This window comes from Ctenopharyngodon idella, chromosome 15 (genome assembly GCF_019924925.1).
Source record: "Ctenopharyngodon idella isolate HZGC_01 chromosome 15, HZGC01, whole genome shotgun sequence".
Lineage (NCBI taxonomy): Eukaryota > Metazoa > Chordata > Actinopteri > Cypriniformes > Xenocyprididae > Ctenopharyngodon > Ctenopharyngodon idella.
The window spans coordinates 12,941,654-12,968,405 of NC_067234.1; the positions used below are offsets into that span (position 1 = coordinate 12,941,654).

At 38.8% G+C, this 26,752-nt stretch overlaps 1 protein-coding gene across 1 annotated transcript in view; it reads right to left on the reverse strand.

Moving 5' to 3' along the window:
* Positions 1-346: 346 nt before the first annotated feature.
* Positions 347-26,752, reverse strand: part of elna (elastin a) — a 37,306-nt gene continuing 10,900 nt past the window's right edge. The window contains exons 6-35 of the mRNA XM_051862462.1: positions 25,892-25,960; positions 24,373-24,408; positions 24,229-24,294; positions 23,897-23,953; positions 23,682-23,714; positions 22,531-22,611; positions 22,377-22,409; positions 22,109-22,216; positions 21,923-21,955; positions 21,781-21,837; positions 19,890-19,943; positions 19,154-19,186; positions 18,034-18,105; positions 17,793-17,825; positions 17,349-17,432; positions 17,215-17,247; positions 16,517-16,627; positions 16,394-16,435; positions 13,419-13,460; positions 11,373-11,399; positions 11,256-11,276; positions 10,326-10,355; positions 10,153-10,230; positions 9,667-9,747; positions 8,308-8,364; positions 8,050-8,085; positions 7,271-7,315; positions 5,757-5,789; positions 5,057-5,113; positions 347-2,361 (exon numbers count right to left, since the gene is read on the reverse strand). Of these exons, the coding sequence (XP_051718422.1) occupies positions 2,315-2,361; positions 5,057-5,113; positions 5,757-5,789; positions 7,271-7,315; positions 8,050-8,085; positions 8,308-8,364; positions 9,667-9,747; positions 10,153-10,230; positions 10,326-10,355; positions 11,256-11,276; positions 11,373-11,399; positions 13,419-13,460; positions 16,394-16,435; positions 16,517-16,627; positions 17,215-17,247; positions 17,349-17,432; positions 17,793-17,825; positions 18,034-18,105; positions 19,154-19,186; positions 19,890-19,943; positions 21,781-21,837; positions 21,923-21,955; positions 22,109-22,216; positions 22,377-22,409; positions 22,531-22,611; positions 23,682-23,714; positions 23,897-23,953; positions 24,229-24,294; positions 24,373-24,408; positions 25,892-25,960 (1,589 nt within the window). The 3' untranslated portion in view covers positions 347-2,314. The remainder of the gene's footprint in view (positions 2,362-5,056; positions 5,114-5,756; positions 5,790-7,270; positions 7,316-8,049; positions 8,086-8,307; positions 8,365-9,666; positions 9,748-10,152; positions 10,231-10,325; positions 10,356-11,255; positions 11,277-11,372; positions 11,400-13,418; positions 13,461-16,393; positions 16,436-16,516; positions 16,628-17,214; positions 17,248-17,348; positions 17,433-17,792; positions 17,826-18,033; positions 18,106-19,153; positions 19,187-19,889; positions 19,944-21,780; positions 21,838-21,922; positions 21,956-22,108; positions 22,217-22,376; positions 22,410-22,530; positions 22,612-23,681; positions 23,715-23,896; positions 23,954-24,228; positions 24,295-24,372; positions 24,409-25,891; positions 25,961-26,752) is intronic.

The following is a 26,752-nucleotide window of genomic DNA, read 5'->3' on the forward strand; positions in this document are numbered from 1 at the left end:
CACGGAAAGACATCAATGAAACAGCTTGAGAATAATATCTCACATAGCATTACATTTACCTCAGGCAAGTAATTTAGTGTCCACAGCATGTTAGTTCACTAGAGAAATGAACTCTAGAGGAGTGTTTCACTAAATATGTGCACTATATTAGTTTATATATTCATTATATTTACTTTACCTGTTAGCATTGTCTTAATTATTTAATATATGTTTAAATAAAAGTTATGACAGTAAACGTGTAAATGATTAAATTTCAAAACCGAGGCATGTACCGAACCGTCATGTTTGAGTACAGTTACACCCCTAGTATTTATCGTTTGACACAATCATGCATACAAAGAGACGCTTGTTTTTTTATTTATTTAAAATATTTTATTTCATTTTTCACTAGAGCAGGTAAAATGCCGGGATTTCCGGAAACTAGTCAGAATATAGGTTGTGGAAAAAGTGCAATAGCCCCGCCCCTTTATTTAAATAAGATGGAAATCCTACGGCACAATAGAGAAGACCTGGTAGGGCTCACAGGCAGGTCAAATACAGCACCAGGTATATTAATACATGATAAAGTGTCTCTCCAGATGGATTGAAAAACAGTATCAACCAAATATAGCAAAAATTGACACATTATATGTTTGATAATACATTGGCTAGTGAGGCTTTTGGGACACAGACGCACACACTTTGGGGGGATTTACATACATAACCTACACACACACACACAAAGACACTCACATCTTAAAATATCACACACAGTTTTGCAAGTTCCACAGTGACTACAATGCATAAGCTATTTAAAGCAAAAAAAAAAAAAAGTTATTGTCATATGATGTGTACAAACTTGATAACTGGTCAACATGTCAAGTTCAACTGGTGCAAAACAAACAACATAAGACAAAGTAACCTGTTGATAATGATCCAATCTACTGTAAGCATATGATTTATATATATATTTTATATGTATTTAAACTAATTCTATGTGAATACACAATGATTAAAGAAACACATTCTTGGTCAAATGATGGAAGCACCTGTAGTCCCCGGGTCCAGGGAAAAACATAAGCACATCTGTTAATCTTCCAGGTTTAAACATACATAATGTACAAGTCAGAATTATGATTACTATTTTACACGTTTACTTTCAGTTTGTTCCCTTCACCGGACAGATACCAAAATAGGTGATTGATATTAGACACAAGCCGTCGTTCACTTCTGCTTGTTCTTAGCATAATCAGAGCAAAGCTCTTCATACTTCACACAGTGTGCAGGAATGAATGTTGCGATTGAGCCGCACGCTGTTAGTTGACGTTCGTTCAGCCATCCACAAAGCTCTCTTAGCATAATATGTATTTAAAGCCTATAATATGCATTTGCACGCACATTATGGCCTACTTATAAAAACACATGGTGTCTCAAATCAAAAGACACTCACTAATGCTTCATGAAAGCCTAAATCATCCAGAGGGGGTGAATCGCACAAAACATGTCAAGAACATGTCGCATTAAATAAAAATGTTTGTATTACAGTAATGAGAATATAATATTACCATTGAGCATAATTAATGATTACAAATAATTACAAAACAACCCCTCAAAAGTAAAAGCTCTGAACGCATTACTGTAATAAGGATCTTGGTGGAAAATGTGCTTAATTGTCATATGCTCCTAAAATTTTTGCGAAGTATAATTTCTTTTTTGGAAGGGATTCACCCATAAAGGACTGTAGTTGGAAGGCTCATCTGCACAGAAAGCTGGTGAAGGGTCAAAAATAACAAGCAAACCGCTAAGCTGAAGCACAGCCAGATGTGAAGTATTTCAACCCAGAGTTTAATCAGCAGTATGACAGGACTCCTGGAGCTCAATGCTTTCACTTACTCCAAATGGCAGGCAAGATACTAAGTACTGTACGTTGGCAAGAAATGCCATTATTTTAAGAGTCTAGAGAGCAAGATCATGACTGCAAATGAACGAAAGAGCTTCGGGTGGTCTCAGAACTCCAAAACTAAAAGGTCGGTGCTTAAAACGTTTATAGCTACACAACAGCATTGGCAGCTTATGAACCCGGTTATATATGCAACCCTACAACAGGAAACAGTAACATGATGGAATGTGCCATAAACAATCAGGATTGAATTAATGCCACAAAACACTAGGTGTTTCATGGATCTGGATTTGGATTTGTTACAAATATTTACTATCAATATAAAAACATAACACTTGTGCATGATGGGATCGTTTGTTTGAGTATCAAAAGTACATTCTAGAGCATGCAGTAGCACCATGTTTCTTGAGGTCACTTCACATCTCAAGAGATCGTTTACTTTCTTCTCCTCCCGCAGTATTTTCCTTGGCAGCCCGCTCCACCTGCAGAACAACACCACACATGAGTCGAAACCTCAGCGTATGTGAAATACTACAAATTATTACTTCTACTGGGTTCCGAAGATGGACGAAAGTCGGATGGGTTTGGAACAACATGAGGGTGATGATATAACTTTTATTTTTGGGTGAACTAAAGCCGCGGTCACACTAGACTTTGAACGTGCAGAATTTCATCAGATGCTGCAACGGTCGAGATGTGACGTCACGGTCTACCGCGTCTTTTTATAAACATGAATTCAACGTAAAAAATATACAACCTACTCGACTTTACTTGCAGTGTGACCGTCCTTTAAAGGATTAGTTCACTTCTGAATTAAAATTTCCTGATAATTTACTCACCCCCATTTCGTCCAAGATGATTCATGTCTTTCTTTCTTCAGTGGAAAAGAAATTAAGGTTTTTGAGGAAAACATTCCAGGATTTTTCTCCATATAGTGGACTGATAGGGTTCAACGGGTTGAAGGTCCAAATATTTCAGTGCAGCTTCAAAGGGTTCCCAGACGAGGAATAAGGGTTTTATCTAGAGAAACGATCGGTCATTTTCTAAAAAAATAAATATTTATATACTTTTTAACCACAAATCATGTTGGAAAGGTCACGCGTGACGTAGACGGAAGTACCGATCCACTGTCTACAAAGCGAACGTGCAAAGACTAAGTCAAACACCCTTTACAAAAAAAGGTAAAACAACAATGTCGGCCGTTTTTGAGTTTTTCCCCCTACCACGGTACTTCTGCCTACGTCACGTGTGACCTTTCCAACGTGATTACGTAATGGGTGACACATCACAGAGCAGTGCAAGATGAGCATTTGTGGTTAAAAAGTATATAGAAGTTTATTTTTTATTTTTTTTACAAAATGACTTATAGTTTCTCTAGATAAGACCCTTATTCCTCATCTGGGATCGTGTAGAGCCCTTTGAAGCTGCACTGAAACTGACATTTGGACCTTCAACCCGTTGAACCCCAGTGAAGTCCACTATATGGAGAAAAATCCTGGAATGTTTTCCTCAAAAACCTTTATTTCTTTTCGACTGAAGAAAGAAAGACATGAACATCTTGGATGTCATGGGGGTGAGTAAATTATCAGGAAATTTTAATTCTGAAGTGAACTAATCCTTTAACCCTTGAAACGTGAAATGACAAGATGCTTTGTGGCTGAAACAAGATTTGGTAACACTTTACAATAAGGTTCCATTTGTTGACTTCCATTAGCTAACATGAACTAACAATTAACAGATATATTTGCATTAACTAACATGAATAAAGATTAATAAATACTGTAACAAATGTATTGCTCATTGTTAATGTTAGTCTGTCACAATTTCCTCTGTGTTTTGTGTTTAATGACTTTTAATTTGAAGTATATTTTCTGTTCCTGTTGTCCTGCTGCTTCACGTCCTGTGTTTAGTTCCAGGTTTCCTTTGTTACCATAGATGCCTTGTTAGCTTCCATAGTGATTGATTACTCACGCCTGTTTCTTGTTAGTCTCTTGTTATCCTGTGTATATGAAGAGTTCAGACGCAAGTCCGTCTGACATCTTTTCTTTTAAATGAGCATTTTTATCAGGCTCCTCTGTTTAGGTTCAGTAATTTCACTTTAATGACAATGAAAAGGTTATTAGTCAGTTATTGAAATGCCTTATTTTCTTAAAATGTCACTTTAGTCAATTCATTGGTATTTAACAAATTTGACTGTCTTGTGTGCTGTTTTTTAGCCAAAACCTCTAAGTCAACCTCTTTGGACAGCAAGAAAATGTCTGTTTCTGTCAGTTTCACAGCAGTAAAAGGAACACTGTTGTGTTTACTTGCTACTCGCCAAATCCTGTCATTGCCACTGTAACGATGGACAAAACATGATAAAAACTTGCAGCTCGGCAATTGAAAGCGGCTCATACACACACCATCATTCATCTGGAAATCATATGATTTGATTTATGTCTTCCGATTGGTTCTTCTGCGGACTTAGAGGCTTTTGCTGACAAAGGGAAGTGGCGTTTATTAGTTTCTGCCAACGAACCGGTATTTCTGAATGGGCTGATGCTGAGATTTAGCGGATTTGAAGTATTTGATGAACTTATACTATGTGCAGAGAGCATTCGGTCAATATCATTATATCATTTTTGACGGAGGTGGCGTTTAGCGGCTTTTGCATCTGCACTCTTCATATACCCCTGTCTTTCAGTTTTCCTTTGTCAGTCGTTGTCTTTACACATCTGTTGTTGCTGTGAAGCTGTTGTGTTTATGTTCTTGTTTGGATTGCCTGGATTATTTTCATTTGAACTGCTGCAATTAGATCCTAGCCTCTCTTCGTCCCTGCCTAACCGTAACAACCTTATTGTAATGTGTTACCAACATTTTGAATGGGACATGTTTTTATCCATCAGAAATCTCACTGTTTTGTATATGAATGAGTCAGAAGTGAATGTGAGTTTGGAATGATCCTCTAAAGCATCTCGACTTCTTTATGACCAATGCGGCTCTTGCGTATGTTCACTGAATCGTGTAAGTCCAAACTTGAGAAGAAGTAGGCCAGTGTTTGGTGTGATTTAGGATCAGAACGTTTAGTTGAGGACATCAGAAATGAGAGCAGTGATTATGAGAAATCAGTGATTATGTGGCTGGAGGGATTAATTCTGTCTCATCAGTTCACTGCAGACTCGGATCATCCTCGCGTACCTCGATAACCTCCTCCCAGGAATCCCGTCAGTCCACCTCCATATTTGGCTGCTTTGGCTGTGGAAAAAGTACAAAATGAAATACAAGTCACTGTATGCTGTGTTCCAACATAGCATCAAGACGGTATTTAGCGGTAGCATCACAATTTATCAAAAGCTCCTTTCTCACATGAACTCCAATTTAATTATAATAACAAAAGTCCATATTGTCATGATCTTGTGAGATACACTGCCATCAAAGCTAGTGTGATGATGAATTTTTGTACTGAATTTTTGTACAAAGTAGTTGTATGAGTTCATAAGGCTTGGAATATAGTGCATGAATTGTATGGACCACTTTAATGACTTGTTTTACTTTCAATGTATGGAAATTAGCAGCTTGAAGATTCTTATTTTTTTTTTTTTTATATACAGTAGTTTAGATCAGGGGTGTCCAATCCTACTCCTAGAGGGCCACTGTCCTGCAGAGTTTAGCTCCAACCCCAATTAAACACACCTGAACAGCTAATCAAGGTCTTACTATGAATAGCAGACAATGCAGGCAGGTGTGTTGAGGCAAGTTGGAGCTAAACTCTGTAGGACAGTGACCCTCCAGGAGCAGGATTGGAAGGTAAGGACACCACGTCTGTCCAGCAACTACAGCTCATTCTCATACGATTGCAACCTCCAGTGATGTTTTTAGGGTTTTTAAGAGCTTGTACCTTGTTGTGGTGAAAGTCCTGCTCCATATCCTCCTACAACACAAGAAATCATTACATTATTATGAGCTGTTCAAACCACATGAGGGACTGAGTGTCATTGTCTCTAATTTTGTAAGTAAAATGAAGAATAACAGTGTGAAATAGATGCACACAAGAACGGTGAGTCAGCCAAATGAGAGTGTCAGGATTACTGTTTGTTCCAGCTGGAGATTTATGACCAGCTGTGACCAAGAGCATCTGGACAGAAATAATAATAAACCCACCGAGCATCTCTACGTTGTGATTATATAATGACTAACATGTAACAGCGTGTCGTAGGCTATATGACATCAGCTTGAGCGTGAGAATTAGCTAGCACTGAGACTGACATTATGGTCAGAATGCAAATACACTTTGCATGATATTTGCACTTTAACCCACACTTTTCATAGCAAGCGGATTGCAGTGGGTTAGTGTCTACATGTCCTTCTGTAATAAACAAAGGATCTTTTTAGCTTATTATCTGTCAGGATATTGTTTAAGGTTCCAATTTATTTTACAGTACTTGCACTTACATGTACTTACAGTGTACTTACCCAAGATAGTACTGAAAATATAAGGGTTAAGGTTAGGTTTAGGGGTAGGTTCAGGGTTAGTACCAAGGTATTACTCAGTTATTGTACATACATGGGGAACAGGACTGTAAAATGAAGTGCTACCTTGTTTAATTTATGGTCTCGTATCAGGTACTGACAAGAATACTTATAAGTACTAAAAATATCAAATGTCAAAATATCACAGCAAGTGTCTGTTTCTCTGCTCAGATCGTGCAGGTTCTTCTCTAAAAACAAACTTTACTATTCTTCATCAGTTTTTGTTCAGTCTGTTTGAATCAGCTGTGTTTTGGTGATATTAGTAGATGTATTAAGTCAGTTGTTCTACAGAAGTCCTAGAACACTTTTACTACTAACATGAACTAACATAAACTAACGTTTGGTAGGAACTGCATCTAAAACGTTTTCTATCACGTGTTTTCTTTGCTTGAAACAAGGTTAAATTATACATACTGCTTAATAATAGTTGTTTTGTTTTCTTATTGTCACGTTAGTAAGTCTAAAAGAACGAAAGCCCTACATTTGAGGAAAAATCTAGACCCTTCAAATCTGAGTTTACTGTAACCTTGTAATTAGTAGACACCAATTCTAAATGTGTGGCATTTTTCTAGACTCTCGAAGTGAAGGATCATAGAATTCCTGCTCTATTTCTCTCTAGAGTAAATGTAAGTTCTTTATTTCTGTGTTACATGTACCTCTGTGCCTGCAATGTAGCCCCATTCCTGTTTCAGAACAGACATGAATGTGCTCTGTTATTACCAAAATGATTTAGAGCTAAAATGATAATGGTGAGACAACAGTTGGAGCTAACAACAGTTGAGATCTTTATTAAATATGCAATGTTCTATTGAGATGGCTTTCTAAGTAAGAGATGTACTAGGAGTTGAATTACGTATGGACATTATTTCTGTAGAATGGTACCTGGATATGCTTGTGGATATCCTCCATATCCTGGAACTGCACCACCTGTAGGAAGGAAAGTTTCAAAGATTTTGTTCTGCAACTCAGTTGATCTAAGACAGTATTTATCAATAGGTAGGATAAATATAGATTAATAACTTGTAATCTTGTATAAAGATTTTAGTGTCTTGGAAAATGTAAGCAAAGATTGAGATTGCTGAGATCCCTTCTGAAGCTCTAAGTTAGACACGTGTGAGAGTATTTCGGTCTTTTTCTCAGGAGAAACATGTGAGAAGTTTTGTTGTGACTCTTCTCTTCAGCAAGTATTCTGACAGATGGCCTTTGCCGGGTTTGCTCGCTGCTGTGTATTTGCATAAGCAGAGAAGCGAATTTGGGAAGATGTTCTGAAAGGATGGTGCTAGAAGGAACACTGACACTAAATCACACAAGGGCTCACAGGATTAATGCAGACAAATCCATGATCCTAGCCTCACTGCAGTGTGTGTGTGTGTGTTTGGGTGTGGGTGTGGGTGTGGGTGTGGGGGGGGGTGTGTGTGAGAGAGAGTGAATGCAGAAGTGTGTTATTGATATGTGTAATGGGGAGGATGGGGGGATTCTGGTGTCAAGAGAGCACCGACATGCCATAAGACCAGCTGGTACAGGAAAATCATTCCTGGTACTGTTAACGGAATAGCATATAATTGGCAGCGTACAGGCTCACTTCAAACACGGGTTCTCGTTGGTTGAAAATATAACTATTCTCCTCAATCATTCTTTGTACTATTGATGCTGGGCCTTACCTGGCTGAGCATATCCTGTACCCAAAGAACCGTAGCCTGTTAATAGAATAAGATGGGAAACATACTCAGCGCAATCATAGCTCACACAATTTAGAGAAAGAAAACAATGAACATTCAGTACTTGTTATATGCACTTCCTTATATCCTCTACAATTCCTCAGTGGAGAAAATGTGCAGCTTTTGAAATACAGCGTGGTATTATAGTGCGGCGTCATGTTGTAGAACATGAATATATTTGAGTGTGATTTATTTTGTTACCTGGTTTAGGTGGTTTAGCACCAGCTCCCAGTCCAACACCTGCTGGAAACCCTCCACCTGCAACAAGATGATCTCAATGTCTTTAACAACAGTCCAATAACACAAGGAAGGCTATTTCAAGTGTATGTTTACTATTTTGAGAGAAATTGGCATTGTCACAGTGTTTGTCATATTACAGAATCAAGGCTTTCCGTGTGGACGACATCACAACTCATGTCATTTCCTACATTATCGTCACTTTCTCTCTGGTGTTCAGATTACTAGGAAACAAATATACTGTTAGTTTGCTACCAAAGCAGTCACTGCACTGTTGTAAGAGATATTTTGGTACTGTATAGTTTGTTGCATCTTTACATAAAATGTCATATTTGCAATACAAATGAATTTTGGAGAAAACATTTAAATGATAAAGAGATTAGACAAAATCTTGACAAACAGGACAATCCTATCTATCCTTTAGGAGCTTCACTCTTCTGCTTTGAGTCCTGCCTCACAAGTAGATCCTTTGTGATATCTTAAAAGAAAGTCTAAATTATATTGACTATCCATTGGGACTGGGGTGCTTCAGGGTTCGATGCTTGGCCCCCTCCTATTCCTGATATACACAACATCCCAGAGACATATTATCCCCATGGAAGGATTTGTCCTACCACTGCTACAGCGATGACATGCAGCTCATCTTTTTGTCCCAGTCTGACAATCCTAGTGTGGCTGCACCGATCTCAGCTTACCTAGTAGACATTTCAGCCTGGATGAAAGAACACCATCTAGCAAAGTCAGAGCTCCTTGTCTTCCAGGCCAGTCCATCAGTTTAACACAAATTCAATGAAAATGCCATGCATGCCAGCCAAGAAGTTAGGGATAGTGCTTGATGACAGACCACATCTCAATAACTGCTCAGTCATAGACATCTGTGCTCTACAACAATGAAAATTCACAACCTTCCTATCTACTGTGCACATCGTCCAGGTTCTTGTTGTCTCTAGACTGGATTACTCTAATTGATCCACGATATGGTGACATATTTACTCTTCAATCGGACATCTCTGTGTAAGACATCTGGTCCAAGGCGTTGATGTTTAGATCAGTTTCTGGAACACCCTCCTACCTTCACTAACTAACTGCACATCTCCAGTACAGAAGTCTACGGATGGACATACCATCAAAAAAAGTATAAAAACCTCGGACCCTTCCAAAAGCATATGACTCACAGCTGTTAATGCGCATGGCATATAAACATGCATTTTATCATTTCACCCATGACTTTAGTATTGTTAGCACCACGCGCTACGTTTTAAGCTACAGGATCACTGCTAAATGATCAAGTATCAATTAATGTGGATTTACACGACATCTCACCTGCTCCAGGTATGAGTCCAGGAACACCTCCTGCCCCTCCAACTCCACCTACACCTGCAGCAGTGCCTGCTCCTCCAACACCTGGACCAAACACACACACACACCGTGTCAAGTAGGGCACTAGGAGTCTGCATACAGTGAGATCCAGATTCTATACTATCATGGACATCATTTTAAAGTTGAGATAAAGACATTATTTCGAAATATAATATATTTACATGTGCAGCAGATATTCCTCTATATATGGTGATCAGCATTTTCTGATTAAATTAATACATGCACATGTTTACATGCACATTCCATTACAATGGATCTTATGAATTCTGAAGGTGTTTACATTAACCTAGAATTTGAATTAACACAGTCATATGCTGCTTATGGCAGTCAGGTAAACATGTTGACCAATTAACTCCAATAGCTGAATATCTTTGTGCATGTAAACTTCTGAGTAATCTGCAGCAATGGTACTTGGATACTTCATCTTACCAGGGGCTTTCAGAGGCTTGGCTCCAGGTAACACCCCAGTTCCGATTCCAGATGGTCCAGTGCCTCCATAATATGGGCCTAAAACAACAGGGGGAAGAAACATTCAGCATGACTTTGACTTTGGTAAGTCTTTAATGTGTTTTTGTCTTGAATGGTGGACTAATAATATTTACCATAGCCATAGGGATAAACCCCACCAGGACCTGGAAACACAAACTTGTACTTTACACTGAAGTCAAATATACTTGCCTATGACATAGCTATCAAGAATAATGGTAATATTTCAGCATATGTACACAAAAGTTCATATGTTTATTTTTTTGTTGTTTGTGTGTAAACTGTATTTGGGGTGCATGTGCAACCCAGACTTTTTTCCCATTCCCCTTTTCATCTGATAGAACTTTCATTTACTGGGTTTTACCGAGTGGGAAATTGTACACGTTTCTGTTTTGTTTCTACAGTAAAACTATGTTTGCTGATTTTCTTTGAAATCACACAGATATTATGAGGACAGTGACATTTGAGGTCACAAGTGATTTTACACTGCCCCCTAGTGGTACATCTAAGTAATGCACACATGTACAAAAATATACATGTAATTGTCAGGACTCTCCTTCCATTCTGTCTCTTCTTTGTTTTTGTTTTTGTCCTCTCCAGCGAGGCGGCCACTCGATAACGCCCTGCAATCAGCGTGACCACTCATTATCTCTCACCTGCTCTGACTTGTCTCTTGATTTCTCCACTTTATATTCTCCTCCGCTTGCTCTGTTTCTTTCCATGTTTCACACAAGCCTTTCTTCCTTCCAGAAAACCTGACATCATTGTCCTGTGGATTATATTTTCTGAACATTTTGTGTTTTTCCCTGACTGTAGAGACTGTACAACTTTAGGCTGTTAATTTTGTCTTCAACTCCTGAATATTTTCCGTAGGGTGATTCCAAGCAAACTGGGCAACTCTCAAGTTAAATTAGGAGTCGTTTGTGTTTTGATAGGAAATGATACATTCTTTTAAAGGAAGCCATCACAACTGCTATCATGGCTCAGGGTGACTGATGTATCTGAACCCCAGGACATATAGGCCTAATTCTATATTGAGGACTTACCAGCTCCAGGTTTAGAGAGACCTGCAGTTGAAACACAGAGAAAACAGATGTGTCAGCTGTTGGATATATACTTACTGACACTGGTAAACTACAAGCATACTATCCATTTATACTCACCAGCGCCAGGCACTCTTTGCACACCACCTGAGTAACAGAACATACCATGATTGTAAGTTTGCATGTACAGTCACATGAGTCCAGACAGAAACACAAGCTACATTATAACAGTGAATATAACCCCTAGTGTGACCGGCAGTGGGTTATTCTCAGGAAACAGTGCCCTTTGAGTTCTTATGACTGACTGATATCATTAACAGGACAAATAACATTGCAGATGCTAAAGTTTAATGGTAACACTTTAGAATACCGATCCTTCATTAATGAATAACTACACAGGAACAAATGAGTAATGCATTATTAACACTCTAGTAACTACTATTAACTAACAAGAAACTCTGATTAATGAATTAATAAGTAATAGTGCTCAGTTGAAGGTGGTAGTTCACTATTAGCTAATCAGTAACTACTATTTTTTTCATACCTCCCAGAGAACTACTAAGAACTACTATAGGCCTATACAGGTTCATAATTAATGTGAATAATGCATAATTAATTCCAAAGTAAAGGTCATGGTAACCCACTAGTAATGACTGAAGTATTACCAAATCCTTCAGAAGGAATTACTAATTATTTGGATCAGTATTCTAAAGTGAGAAACGTGATAACTCTCTAGTAACTACTGAAGTCATTGTAAACTTTTGAGAAAACTTTTTACACAAATGCATCACTTCGCTTCAGAAGGCCTTTATTAACCCCCAAGGGCCGTGTGGAGTACACGTTTATGATGGATGGATGTGAATGGAAGCAGGTTCTTCAGCTCATACTCATTGATCCCACTCACTGCCACTATAAAGCTCGGATGCATCAGGATATTTATTAATATATCTCTGATTGTGTTCATCAGAAAGAAGAAAGTCATATACACCTAGGATGGCTTGAGGGTGAGTAAAGCTTGGGCTAATTTTCATTTGAAAGTGAACTAATCCTTTAAGTTACTCTTACAGTCTTTATCAGTATTTCATATGGTTACACTTATATTGGCATGGTCAGTCTCAACAGTGATCAGTTTTAAAGTTTTTTTTTTTTTTTTTTTTTCCTTATCACAAAGCACAAGAATGTGAAGCACTGAATGTAAAAATAAAGGTGTGGTGCAAATATAGTTGTTAGCTCAGGCCATTATTAACCACTTCCACGCTGACCTTTAACCATACAATATTTTGGAAGTTACGGGGTTGGCACAAAAAGTGTTTTAAAAGATAATTTTCTTTTCTGTTATTCCACATTGTCAAATGGCACAGCATCCTGAGAATGACCCATAAAGAGTTGATGAACAACACGTCTCAACATCCAAAAAGTTTCTGAAGTCTAATTTAGTGCACGGGACACTTAGAACCAGGGTCCAAAATTAACATTTTGCCTCACCTGCCAATGGAGGGTGAATTGAGAAGAATGACTGCCCATAAAAAAGTTTTACCGGACATGAAACTGCATTTTTCATTTAATTTGTCCGAATGACAACAGGATCATTGATTTCCGTGTACATTTGTGTCACTTGAAGTATCATATTCAAGATGTTGCAGTCTTTATCTCAGATATGATTTTGTGTCACACAAGTTTCACCACATGGAGTTCTGGAGAAAAAGAAAACTGATCCCAGAAAAAAATGTACAATGGTTATTTTCCCACTGGGGTCGCTCATGACAGATATTTTTGTCTTCAATTTGAATTAGATTTAAACCATATATTAATGTTGCAGTTCCTAATAAAGTCACTCATCAACTGCAGAAGCCAATTTTTGCTCGCATTTGCTGCTTGGTGAGAGTTAATTTTGGTCCCTGCTTGGAACTGATCATGTTCTTTCCTAATACTTAGTGTGCATGTTGTGTTTCGAAGACATAAAACATCAATGGCCCGAGGACCATATCCTGCTACAGGGACAGATTGTGAGTAACACATCTGAGAAAATGCAGATCTGCAAACTGAAGCGCAGATAGCAGCAAGATTAGATGGAAAATGAGAGAGGATTAAAGCCAGAGCTAAACGGTAATGGAGTTCCGCTACATTTAGACAAGACATTTGCACATGCAACACAGTAGATCTTACTGGGCTCAGGGGCCTTGCCAGTTGCTACAATAGCCGTCGGTCCTGCCAAGAAACAACATGTTCCACCTTCAACCCTTGCAGTTCAAAGACAGGCAGCACAGAGGTGACTAGCTTAGAGGCCGTAACAGGGTGCAATTGTGGAGGAGATGAAAGAAACGAGCTATCAATCATTATGGTTATCGTTATTTGTAGGGCTCAATTTGATAGATGGGGGAAAAGGAAAATACCAGCAAGCTGACAGGGGGTCAATGATCAGTTACAGGGGGAAGAATTGTTTATTCAAATCATCAGCAAACAATTACAGTAAGAGTCGCCATTGTTTTGTCTGAACCTCAAAATCCATGTGGATATACTGTATTGTGTTTTGTAACAGAAGTAACAAAACCTAGACAAGCTAGACATCATGTTAAGGTGTCATATCTAGTCAACAACAATATTGTACTGTTTTATAATGTTTTATACTAGTAGTGTACTCTGTAATAGTGATATATTTCTGTCCTAAATTCTTCCCTTTCATGTGTCATTTTATGGTTGTCCGATTAAAGATAATCAAAGTATATTGGCACATATATCATTTAGAGCAAGGGTGTCCAAAGTTTAGTTTTAGCTCCAGTTTAGCTCCAGCTTGCCTCAAAACACCTGCTTGGAAGTTTCTAGTATTTTTAGTAAGACCTTGATTAGCTGGTTCAGGTGTGTTTAATTGGAGTTGGAGCTGAACTTTGCAGGACAGTGGCCCTCCAGGAGCAGGACACAGCTGATTTAAAGGCACATACTATCAAGTAAAGGAGATGTTATTGAGAAATGTGTGTTCTTTATTTCATTTAAAGCTATGTCCATGAAATTATAGATACATATTTTTAAATGACTAAAATTCTGACCCCAAATCAATTATTATCTTTGCATAAAACTGCTGGAACATTATTTGAATGAGACACTACTTCCTCCTTGATTTTTTTCCCATTATTGTGGCATATTCAGAGCTAGCTGTGTCAGCACTTGGTTTTGTTGTGTTGCTTTTTCAGCCACTAGAGGTCATCATTGCACCCTCATGTCTTGTGCTGCGTTCACGCCATGTCGTAATTACCATAGTCTCAAGATTTCAAAATGTGACGGGGACTCGGACTGGGAATTATTTGTGTCTATGGCAACACTATCAATGCCTAAATGAATCTGCAGTGGTCAGGTGGTACAAGTAGGAGCTCTCAGAAAATTCCCATCTTACAATCTGTACTTAGAAGCTCTATGAAGACATGAACGCTTTTTACAAGTTGAAATCTCGTAATTATAGTAATTACAACATGGAGTGAACAGACCTTTGTTCCCACTTCTTGTAATTAGTGTGATTGCCTTCACCTGTGCCTCAATCACAATCAGTACATGAGCCAAGTATTATGTCTGAATTCATAGCGTTCATAAAAAAGTAGGCGAAAAAGATTCTGAAGTGTGCATCCACTGGACACTTCACTATCCCATGAGGTCACAGGAGAGAATTTATGAATGACAGTGAAGTGACACAACTATAGGTCACATGACAACATGGCAGATATAGTACATCCGAATTTCTTTCATACTACCCATATACTATATAGAACATCCTTTTTTTAATGGTTGTGAAGTTTGTTTCAAACCAAATGAAGTACCAACTAGACAGTATGTGATTTGGGACGCAGCTCTAGTTTCTTTGTTTGGTGTTTAGTTGTTCTGAAGCCAGCTGCCAGTGTAAGTCTTCTCTAGTGCTGAAGATTTCACTACCTTCCCAGTAACTCAAATTTTCAGAGTCTGACTCTCACGCTGTGGACCTGAGTTCAAGCCTCGGCTCTGACAAGCTGCCTGTCTCTCTCTCTCTCTCTCTCTCTCTCTCTCTCTCTCTCTCTCTCTCTCTCTCTCACGCAAACATACAAGTGTAAAGGACATAGGCCAGTAAGAGCTGTGTGTGTAAACCTCACTCCCCTGATCTAAAGAGGCGCTCTATCGACTGATGCTAGAGACTGCGGTCTTTAGCCATCTTGTTAGAGCGCCCTCCTCCTATGCAGACAGGCCCAAGTTTGCATCACGCTAATGCCTCGTTTTCACCGAGCGGTATGGTACAGTTCAGTATGGTATGCAATTTTTGCTGTTCCCATTGTCAGAAGTTGTGAATGGTACCCTACTTCCAAATCGTACCGTACCACTTTTTTGGGACCCTTCCGTTGGGGTACCTAGCACAATAGTCCGGAACTAAAGGGTGGAGCTAGACTCACTGCAGAACATTGATTGGTTGACAGAGAACTGTCACTTGAGCGTGCTACAAGGGGAATTACAACACAAGAGGTGCCATTTTTTTAATAATGTTGAAACACAATACCCCTTCTTCTTGTGACAAACAGACACATGCCGAGAAGCAAGAACATGATCTGTTGTATGTCCTCCATTGTTGTTTACTGTGTCGCTTTTATCTTGTATCGAGAATGACATTGATCGCTACTTTCCGGCATACACCATGCCTATCAAGTAAGGGTACTGTTGGTGGTGGACTGAACTGAACCCTCTACTGAACTGAACTGAACCGTAACGCTCGGTGGAAAGTTTTAGGGGGGTGAGTGTAACGGACATAGGCTAGTAAGAGCTGTGTGTATAAACCTCACTCCCCTGAACTCAAGAGGATCTCTAGTGACTGACGCTAGAGACTGCAGTCTTTAGCCTCCTTGTTAGAGTGCCTGACTCCCATGCAGACAGGCCCAGGTTCACGTCCCGCTTAGAGCGGGCGGTTTGAACCGGACGGGCTACACACTAACTGTCTCTGTCTCTTACACACTAACTGTCTCTTCCTTTCCTGGTCAGCAGTTCTTGGCCACAATAAAATACAAAGAAGACTTTATGCTTTTGTCTTTGAAATTAGTGCACTACAATTTGCACTGGCTGATTAATGGCAACAAACTAAAAATGAGCGTACATAGAGGTCACCCATTTTCAGAAAGAATCAGTTTTGTACTTACCTGGTACAGCAGTCCCTCCAGGAGTCAGGATTGGAAGCTTTGCTGTGGAATTAACACATTTTTACTGCAACTCAAGCATGATGTGCTTCATGGCATTTGGTGGAGTAAGGCTATTTTTCATACCTGGTTTTCCACTTGGAGCAATGGGCACCCCAGTACCACCCGGTACGACCACCAAATCACCACCAGGTGTAGCACCAGGACCTGCTATATCAGTTCCAGTGATCCCTGTGCCTAGCAGAAATTGGAAAGAAGTACATCAGGTGCTATTTATGTTCCATTACCTTATTAAAGGGCATGAAAAAAGCCAAATAAACACAGGTTTAAGCCTTGTTTCCACCGAAATTACCCAGAACTATCTGTCCCAGGAACTGAGTGCTATTTTCCAGTTACCGCTGTATTTCGTCCTCTGCATATAAGCTTAATAAAGCCTGAACTTCGTCGTCTGTCCATCGGTTGTATTTTTACACTCCATTGTTGATTTGAATAGCAAACAACTCTTACTGCACGCACCGCAACAGCATGAAGTCAACCAATCAAAATGCTACATGAACTCAACCAATCAGCATGTTCAGCACCCAAGTCCCACCCTCGAAAGTTCCTGAATTTTGAAAAAGTACTACCTCACGAACAGGGACTTTCTGAGGGGGTATTTTTTACCCAGAACTTTATTTAGACCCTGGTTCCTGCGGTCAAAACACACCGAGTACCACCCCAGAGTCCCTAGTTCCTGGGGAAAGTTCCTGCGGTGGAAACGGGGCTTTAGATGGAACAGCCTGGTAAGCAGCATGTGAAGCTATAATGTATATGAACTACCGTACCAGTTTTAGGAGGTTTGACTCCACTAGGATATCCTGCAAAGATTGAAATAAGTCTCATTGATTGCTGCTTATAACCTGCTGATTATTATCTCACATTGATAGTGACTTGTTTGTGGGTTAGTTGAATCAGTTACCTCCAACCCCGGCTCCTGGTGCCAATCCTGTCCCAGTCAGTGGTGTTCCTGCACCAGGTACCGTTCCTGCACCTCCCGCAACTCCTGCAGGCAAACCACATCACCATTCAAGTGCCAACTAGTTTGTACTAACATCTCGTTTAGTCTGTAGCAAACATTTACTTTAAGTTAAATATCATTGTGATTCTTATTTAAAATTAAGAGTTAGTTTACCCATATAATCTTTATGCTAGTACGGTTAAACTTATTTGGCTTGATGTCTGTAGGGAGGGGCTAGAGGAAACAGCTTTAACTCAAGCTTAGATATGATTTTAAACATTTTTTTTCAAAAGTGGTATTTATTTGTTTTTGTATAAACATTTAATAAGCAAAAAAAAAAAAATAAATAAATCACTAAGCATACTGTAAAAATATATTTAGAGGTACAGAATGTTAACGTCTCACCATATTTTGGAGGTTTAACACCTGCTGGGTACCCTGTAATGGCATAAATTCAATTAATAGAATTAATCCTTTACATCACAATTCATGATATATAACGCATGCTTAATTATTCTGAGAATTCAGTTCAATTTAAATCTTTAAACACATTTCAGGGTTTAAACAAAAGTGAGCAGTAATCTTTAAGCAACAAATGTCTTGAATAGATGGTGCAGCTGTCTGTATTAAAAAAATGAATAGAGACCTCCAGGTACTCCACCCGGTACACCGCCAGGTACACCACCAGGTACTCCACCAGGTACTCCACCCGGAACACCTACACATTAAATTTGTCATTAAAATCGTGATGAAATGGAAGTAGTGTCAGATCTTTTCCTCTATATTGTGATGTACATCTGAGTGTAACGTATTTTTAAAAAAAGGAAACAAAAAATGTTGGGTGGGAACTTGTTTTTATGCATCGTTGCTGATTGGATGTTGAGATGTGGGCATGGCACACAAAACTGAAGGCAGATTAGCGTGAGCGAGTTTTAAGAGAACTAAATTATTAGAAAAATCCTGCATATGTCACCAGAGACGTTTTCACTGGAAGATCCAGTTATGACAGTAGTTTTCAATCTTGGTCCTGGGGACCCACTGCTCTACACATTTTGTATGTCTCTCTTATCTGACATACTCAGTTAATGGAGCTCTCACCTAATGAGCTGATTATCTGAATCAGGTGTGTTAAATAATGAAGACACAAAATATGCAGAGTAGTGGGTCCTCAGGACAGAGTTTGAGCTATGGCATTTTGATTAAAAAACATATAAACCGGGGTGTCCAAACTCGGTCCTGGAGGGCCACTGTCCTACAGAGTTTAGCTCCAACTTGCCTCAACACACCTGCCTGGAGGTTTCTAGTATGCCTAATTAGACCTTGATTAGCTGGTTCAGGTGTGTTAATTGGAGTTGGAGCTAAACTCTGCCGGACAGTGGCCCTCCAGGACCAAGTTTGGACACCCCTGGTATAAACCAATGAATCATTCACAACAAGATCTATAGCATGCGTATAAAAAAAACAGATAGGGATCATTTTCATTTCATGCTGACTTTAATAAACATTGATTTCAGTTTAGGAGGGATAATCCCATTGGAGGGATAACATCCTGCAGAGTTTAGCTCCAACCCGATCGAACACACCTAAACCAGCTAATTAAGGTGTTCAGGATTACTAGAAACAACCAGCAGGTGAGATGGAGCAGGGTTGGAACCAAATTCTGAAGGAAGGTAGCCGTCCAGGAACAGGATTGGGCACCCCTGGTCTAGAGGGTATCTAATGTGTTGAAACTCCTGTTTGTTATAAAAAAACTTCAAGTCATTTACCGTATTTAGGTGGTTTTGCCCCGGTTCCATACCCTGAGAAAATATTAAATCTACTTTTACATTGATGCACAATTGAGAAAATATTTCATTATTTTGTCGCATAATAGGTAATGACTTGCCACTTACGGTATTTCTCAGATAAGGTTATAATCATTAGCAATCAATTCTCAGCATAACAAATTCATAACCACCTACTGCAACTGTGAGCTCCCCTTTTCTGTCCTGTCACAGAGGCTTCTAAATATCTTTTCTAACATCTGCCCCTTGACTGTATTCCCCCCCCCCATCTTCAACAATCATTTCTCCTTTTCCTCTCATACAAAACAGCCTGCTAGACAACAATTCTTCTGGCAGACATTCAAGGGAGTCTGTATTGCTGTTTATCACCCTGTGGTTGGAGGGAAATCATCCACCTTATTCTGCTGGAGCTGTCTAAGTCACATCACTTAACTACTGGGTACCTCAGGGTTCTGTTCTTGGCCCCCTTGGCCTTACTGCTTGCTCAATAAAACCACTGTAAATAATACAGATTGCAGTGTCAAATTTGGTTTTCAATGAACCCAAGAGTCAGACTGCATTACACCTTGTCAGTCTCTGCTTACATCAAGTTCAAGGCTATGATGCTTAGCTATTAGTTTAGAACCCAACATGTATTGTGGCACATCATGTTGTTGTCTCATTGGGATGAATGTAGTGTACTTTATTGGCTGAATATTTGAAAATGTAATAATTTCACCTCCAATGGGATATCCAGTTCCTGTTCCAACTCCACCTATGGCTCCACCCAAACCTAATGACAACACAAATGCCATTAGACATAAGGAAGGACATGCTGTCATCCCTTGTGTATTCGGGAGAAAAGGGATGCAAAAAAGTTAAAAAGTTGCAAATTGCAGTATTGCAAAAAAGTTTAATAAACCAAAACTTTATAAACCATAATACATGATAAAACATCCCATTTCAAGGCTCTACACATTTTCACTTGTAACTAGTTGTTCAGAAAAATAGTCAGCAGTCAGCAGACAAAAGTAGTGAACAGACCATCTCAGATGTCTACAGCGGAACTGCTGTTTGCCTATACTATACTATGTAATTCATATTTTATTTGGCCATTACACATCATAAATGTGCCACAGAATTAAAAAAATAGTCCTGCTTTGTGCACCTATATAGTTTGGAGGTACAGTATGAGCTTTTAACAGTAGCTGTGTTTACATGGACCCAGATAATCCGATTGTATTTGGACTAGCAGCACAGTCGGAATAAAGAAGTCACGTGTAACCACGTCAATCGGAATGAATTGGCCAAATCCAATTAAAATTTATTATCCGCAGACACCTTGTTTTGGGCACGGGAAGGGGCATTTTTACTGCTTGATAAATATAAGCAGAATGGCACAATGGTTAATGTGCTCCTCGTCTCCTAATCAGGACTCGAAATAGTTAAATATACAGTGGGAAACAACAGCGGGAAACTGTTCATATTAAAAAATCAATTCTGACTTGAAGCTTGTGACATATTAATGCGTACATCAACTCGATCACCTTATTTAGCGTTCATATAAACACTGTGTTCAAGCGTCAATGAGAGTCACCTGTTCGTCACACAGATCTTGAGTCCCACAGAGGAGCTCCGGAAGGATAAAAGAAGAAGTGAGGACAGTGGAGGACGAGAGACGACCAAGCCTGGACTTTATGTTGTTGTTTTGTTTTAGTTTATGTGACAGTCGTCCATGAGGGGCTGTCGTTTCCCTTTTGTTTTGTTGTTTATATTTATTTGTGATTAAAGCAATGGTGAACATTCACTGGTTCCCGCCTCCTTCTTCCCTAAACTTGAACTTTGTTACATTGGTGCAGAAAACCCAGGATGAAGGAGGAACGCACTGTTAAAAAGTGGGAAATCTGTGGGAAATCCGCAGTGCCATTGAGAATGGGCTGAGCAGAGTCTGCCGCCATGGACACTTGAGGAGGTGGGATGGAGTGACTTGCCAGGCGAACGGCAGCAAGTTTGTCCATCCCCCTTGCAAGTCACTCCAGCCCACCGCCTCTAGAGTCCATGGCAGGAGACTGTGCCACAGACAGGTTCACAATTTGCTACACCTCAGTATAATATCCTGGGGCTGTTCTGGCCACAGCTCCAGCCCCATAGCCAATAAAACAAAAAGTGGTGCCTCTACTTTCAAAGCAGTAAGCTTAATTTGAGGGAAGCCATGCATTAATGAGACAAACATGCTCAGTCATGTTTCCAATTTATTGAGCATGAGCTATATTTCCAATATATATCCAATCTGTTTCAAGGAACATGCTTACAGTACCAAAAAAAAAAAAAAAAAAAAAAAAGGATTTATGCTTTCAGAGCCTGAAGTAATTTAATAGGCTCTTTAATTTGAGGTTGCAACAGACTCTTCAGATGTTGAATAAAAAAATGTTTGTATATAAGCTTGAATCTAGTGTAAACCATAACAAGTAAAATTACTGAAGAAAAAAGGAAATCCAAGCAGTCTCTCTAAATGAAAACTTTGTTGTCCACCTCAATTCAAACTCAGTAATGTTTTTTGTTTTTAACATCCTTATTTACTTACAATGTAAACAGCTGTTTATTATTATATTAATATCGCCTAATATTACCTGGTCTCTGTCCAGGCACAACTCCAGTTCCTCCTGGTAAACCACCACCACCCAAACCTAGATGAAGAGTTTTTATTTAGAGCAGGAAATTCAATGTCCCTAAGCTCTAGTTTATATATAAATAATCAGCTAATATAAATACCATATTTAAGAGCCTTGGCACCAGCAGGGTATCCTAAACACACAAATATAAACAGAAGAGCATAAAATACAATGCTGAAGCCCATGCACATTCATCCAAAAAAAAAAAAGAAAAAAAAAAGAGAAGCTTATGTCTGTTTTTTCTTTCTTTTTCCCCATCCTGCTTTCCAGAATAAAGCAGCGATACCTCCAGCTCCAGTTATTGGTACTCCTCCTGGGACCACACCTGGTACTCCTCCTGGTACTCCTCCGGGGACTCCTCCGGGGACTCCGAAACCTGTTCCTCCAGGTACTCCTATGGGCACAATAGCATAATCTTTGACCAAACAATACTCTACTGACAGTCCTGTGTTTATGTACAGAATAGTAATTCAAGTAGGTAATATTATAATATCAACATTTCAGCACAAATATATGACAATGTCTATATGACAAGAAAAGAGTCAAACCCATACCATATTTAGGAGGTTTGGCACCAGCACCTAGCCCTGAAAACATGTATCACTGTTACTAAATATTAACCAGACATAAACTACTGCAAGAAACAAAATTAGCTTAACTGACAAACAACAGTTGTGAGAAATTGAGACATTTGAACATATACTTCACCTCCAGCCCCAGGCACAGATCCAGGTAGTCCTCCGATCCCAGTAACAGAACCGTAGCCTGGGACGACACCTCCTGCTCCTCCTACAGACAAGTCATGAGCATCCAAGCAGTGTCAATTTATTTCTGAAGTATTTATTATAGCACACTTACCCCCGGTTTCACAGACAAGGCTTAAGCTAGTCCTAGACTAAAATTGATGTTTGAGCTGATTTAACTGAAAGCAACTTGCACTGACAAATCTTAAAATATGTCAGCGCCATTGTTTTATCTTAAGATGCACACCAGTAATATTTTTTTTCTAGTGCATGTTTATAAATGCTGCTTAAATATCCTAATTGAACTAAGGCCTAATCCTGGCTTAGGCTACGCCTTGTCTGTGAAACCAAGCCATAATGTCTGGTAAAAGGCCCCTGAAAGTGCTATTTAAGCATAGCACTTTCTACTATCAAGAGCTTGTGAACCGATTCATTTTTGGACTTTATTTTTGAAAATTAAACATGGTAAAACTTTAGTATGGGGAACAATTCTCAATTTTAACTAGTTGCTTATTAGCTTGCATATTGCCTGTTTATTAGTACTTATAAAGCACATATTGATGCCTTATTCTGCATGACCTTATTCTACATCCCTAAATCCTACCCCATACCTAAACTTAAATGCTACAACAACTACCTTACTAACTATTAATAAGCAGTAAATTAAGAGTTTATTGAGGCAAAAGTCATAGTTAATAGTGAATATGTGTTCCCCATACCAAAGTGTTACCTTATACTCTATACTACTATACACTCTTTCAAAAATACCATGGCATACCATGATACTCTGGTGTATAATATACCATGGTACTTAATGATTACCATATTCATGTACCATGGTATTTATATGATATTTCAAAGTTCTTTAAAAGAACACCGCATAAAGATTACTAGCAGTTGGTGTTTTTGCTATTATCCTTGCTCCCCAGTCAACTTAAGTTTGTACTGTACATACAGTCTCTAAATCACTTAATGCACCTATAAACTGGAAGAGAATTGTAAAGGACCAAAGGTGTTGAAATGTTAAAAAAATCCCATACACCTCACTACACCTTGCAAGTCAATTGTAATATGTAAATTTGCAAGAATTGTAGTTGTTTGTAATACTGCTCTTACCATATTTAGGAGGCTTCACTCCACCTGGATACACTAAAATAAAAGGAATTGTTAAAGTAATTTCTAGAATTATTAATATATGTAGATTACCTTAATTTTTTATCAACAAAAAAAATATTTTTTTATTTTTTTATCAATCAATTAGCAACTTTTTAACCTCACAACATGAATTTTAGGTTTCATCTGATGCAATATTAGCAAGATGTAAAACTCACCTCCTGCCCCTGGTACTGCTCCAGGAATTCCTCCAGCTCCCCCTGCTATTCCACCAACTGGAAGTAGTTTGAGATAATCTTTTTTTTAAATGTCTTAATATTTTTAAAATATTTTAATAAAATAAGCAGTGAACCATTTGAAAAAAAATAAATAAAAATAATAATAATATTTGAAAAACTTTTGTCTACCACTTTAAAAATGCCCCATAGACTCTAAAATCCATGTACATGTACAACAAAGCAAAATATATAATTCTACTTGTGGATATTTTGTTTACTTGCTTCTAAGAGCCTCAAAAATCTAGTTAGTTTTGATTGTTTGTTCCACTCACCTCCTGCTCCAGGATACAGTCCTCCAAAACCAGGCCCAACACCAGCTCCACCAGCCCCACCCAAACCTAAGAGACCAGAGAAGAATTATAAGATGCTTTGGATTTTTGGTCTTAGACTGAACCATTCAAATCTCTGTATGTTACCATATTTAGCTGCTTTGGCTTGAGCGGGTGTCAGACCTTGGAAAGAAAGCAGACATACATGTATTGAGACTCTAGGATCATTGTAATGGAAGATATGTGAAAAATGCAACATGTTCTCCAACCAATACGACCATATAGGTCGTTTGTCACTTCCCTGAAATACGACCCAGAGGAGCGTTTACTAAAGTTGCGTACCTCTCGACAACAGGACACTTTCATTTTAATGCATTGTTCCATTTTATCTGCGTCATATTTCGGGTTTTGCGTAGCTCAATTGGCAGAGCATTGCAATAACAATATGCAATCATGTGATCATGCGATCGTGAGTTCGATCCCAGGGAACGCATGTGCTCATAAAGAGTATATGCACTATAAATCACTAAGGGTAGGTTTAGGGATGGGGTAGGTGTAGTCGTTAATAAAAAAAAAAAGAGTTTTGCTAAATGGAAATAGGAGAAATGGTAAAAACTCCACATATTGCATTTAAATGAACACGCATTTTGATTGGTAACGACAGTCATATGACATTTCATGACGAAAGATGTAACACGACACTGTCATTATTTTTACGCCAGCTAGAGGGCGCATGACTTTAAAACGTAAATATAGGTCGTAATGAGGTGCTTGAAAATTTTTTTTTTTGGAGGACAGTCTCCCCATTTGTCATTTTGTCATTCAAAGTAGGGCTGGGAGAATAAATCGATTCATCTCTATCCGTGGATCAATTCTGAGATTTTCCGAATGCATCGCAATTCTCTCTTGAATCGATTCTGAGCTTAGTTTTTAACAGCAGATGGCGCTCTAGGCTAGTTTTTAACTGCACACTCAAATCCTGACGAAGAAGAATGCTTGTGCGTTCGGCTATGTACTTGCACCTCAGAATGCTTTTATGATACGAGATTAATGTAAACAGCCCACTGCAAACACCCTTGTAATTTGGATCAACCTTTTCGAACTTTATGAATGATTATTTTATAAGGTTCAAGTGGTGTGTGTAAGGAATTGGAAGCAAGCAGAATACGGCTGTTTCTAAAGTATGCAGTGCCATCTGCTGTTAAAAAGTAAGCTCAAAATCGATTCAAGAGAGAATCGCGATGGATTCGGAAAATCTCAGAATCGATCCAGAATCATTTCCTGAGATTCAACGATTTATTGTCCCAGCCCTATTCAAAAGTATGCTACCTAGTTCCCTGCTTTGTGCCGTCAAAGCACCTTTTAGCTGAACCCACACTGGTGAGGGATTTACAGAGCACTACTACCCAACAGTGTATGTGGCATTATGTCACTGAAAGGGAAACATGATTTTTCCAAGAAGGACATCCTTGTTTCTGGTACATTTCTATAAAGCAGTTAATGGTGAGGTTAGGATTGAGGTTAGAGATAGGATTAGGAGGACAATATTTATTTGACAAGAAAGTTGTCCCAGGCCCGATAAAAATGTGGACTCTGAGGCAGACTGCAAAGATGGAGAATGTCATTTGTATGATTGTCTGGATATTTTGTACAGACAGATTTTTACCTCCTGTTCCAGGGTAGACCCCTCCGGCTCCTGGCACAATCCCAGCACCACCAGGAACCACTCCTGCACCTGGAGAAAGGCAGGACCATGGTCACTCAGTTTAACATTCCCAATGCTATATTTCAGTCCTGCTCCTGGAGGACCACTGTCCTGCAGAGTTTAGTTCTAACCTTGAACTTTTGTGTGTACTTTCTTAGAAGACATTGATTGGCTTGTTTGATTTGGATTAGAATTCATACCAATGATCTTACTTTACAGGTCATGCTCAATTTGTACAGCTGAATGAGTTTAGATCAAAGCCTTCGTGTGTCAATACTGGTGTTCCACAGGGCTCGGTTCTGGGTCCTCTTTTATTTATTATTTATTTTTTTCCCCTTGGTAATATTTTTAGGAAATTTGGTATTCAATTCCATTACTATGCCAATACCCCAACACCCTATCCTTCAAACCTACATCTACTTTTCCTTCACCTGTCCTCTCAGATTGTTTGTCAGAGATTAAAGAGTGGTTTACATTAAATCTTCTTAAACTTAACAGCAGTAAAATAAAAAAGTTCTTGTGAATACTGATAACCTTCCAGTGTCTGTTTCTAAACAGGTTAAAAGTTTGGGTGTCATCTTTGACAGTACTCTATCATTCAAAACACATATAAACAGTATCATTCACTCTGCATATTTCCACATACGTAATATTAACTGACTTTGGCTCTCCGGCTCTGGCTCTCTCAGTAAAGAGCACTGCAATTCTTGTTCATGCTTCAGTCACTTCCTGTATTGATTGCTGCAATGCTCTTTTTTCAGTGCCTGCCTTCAAAGCTTCTCTATAAATTTCAGCTAGTACAGAATTCAGCTGCTCGAATTA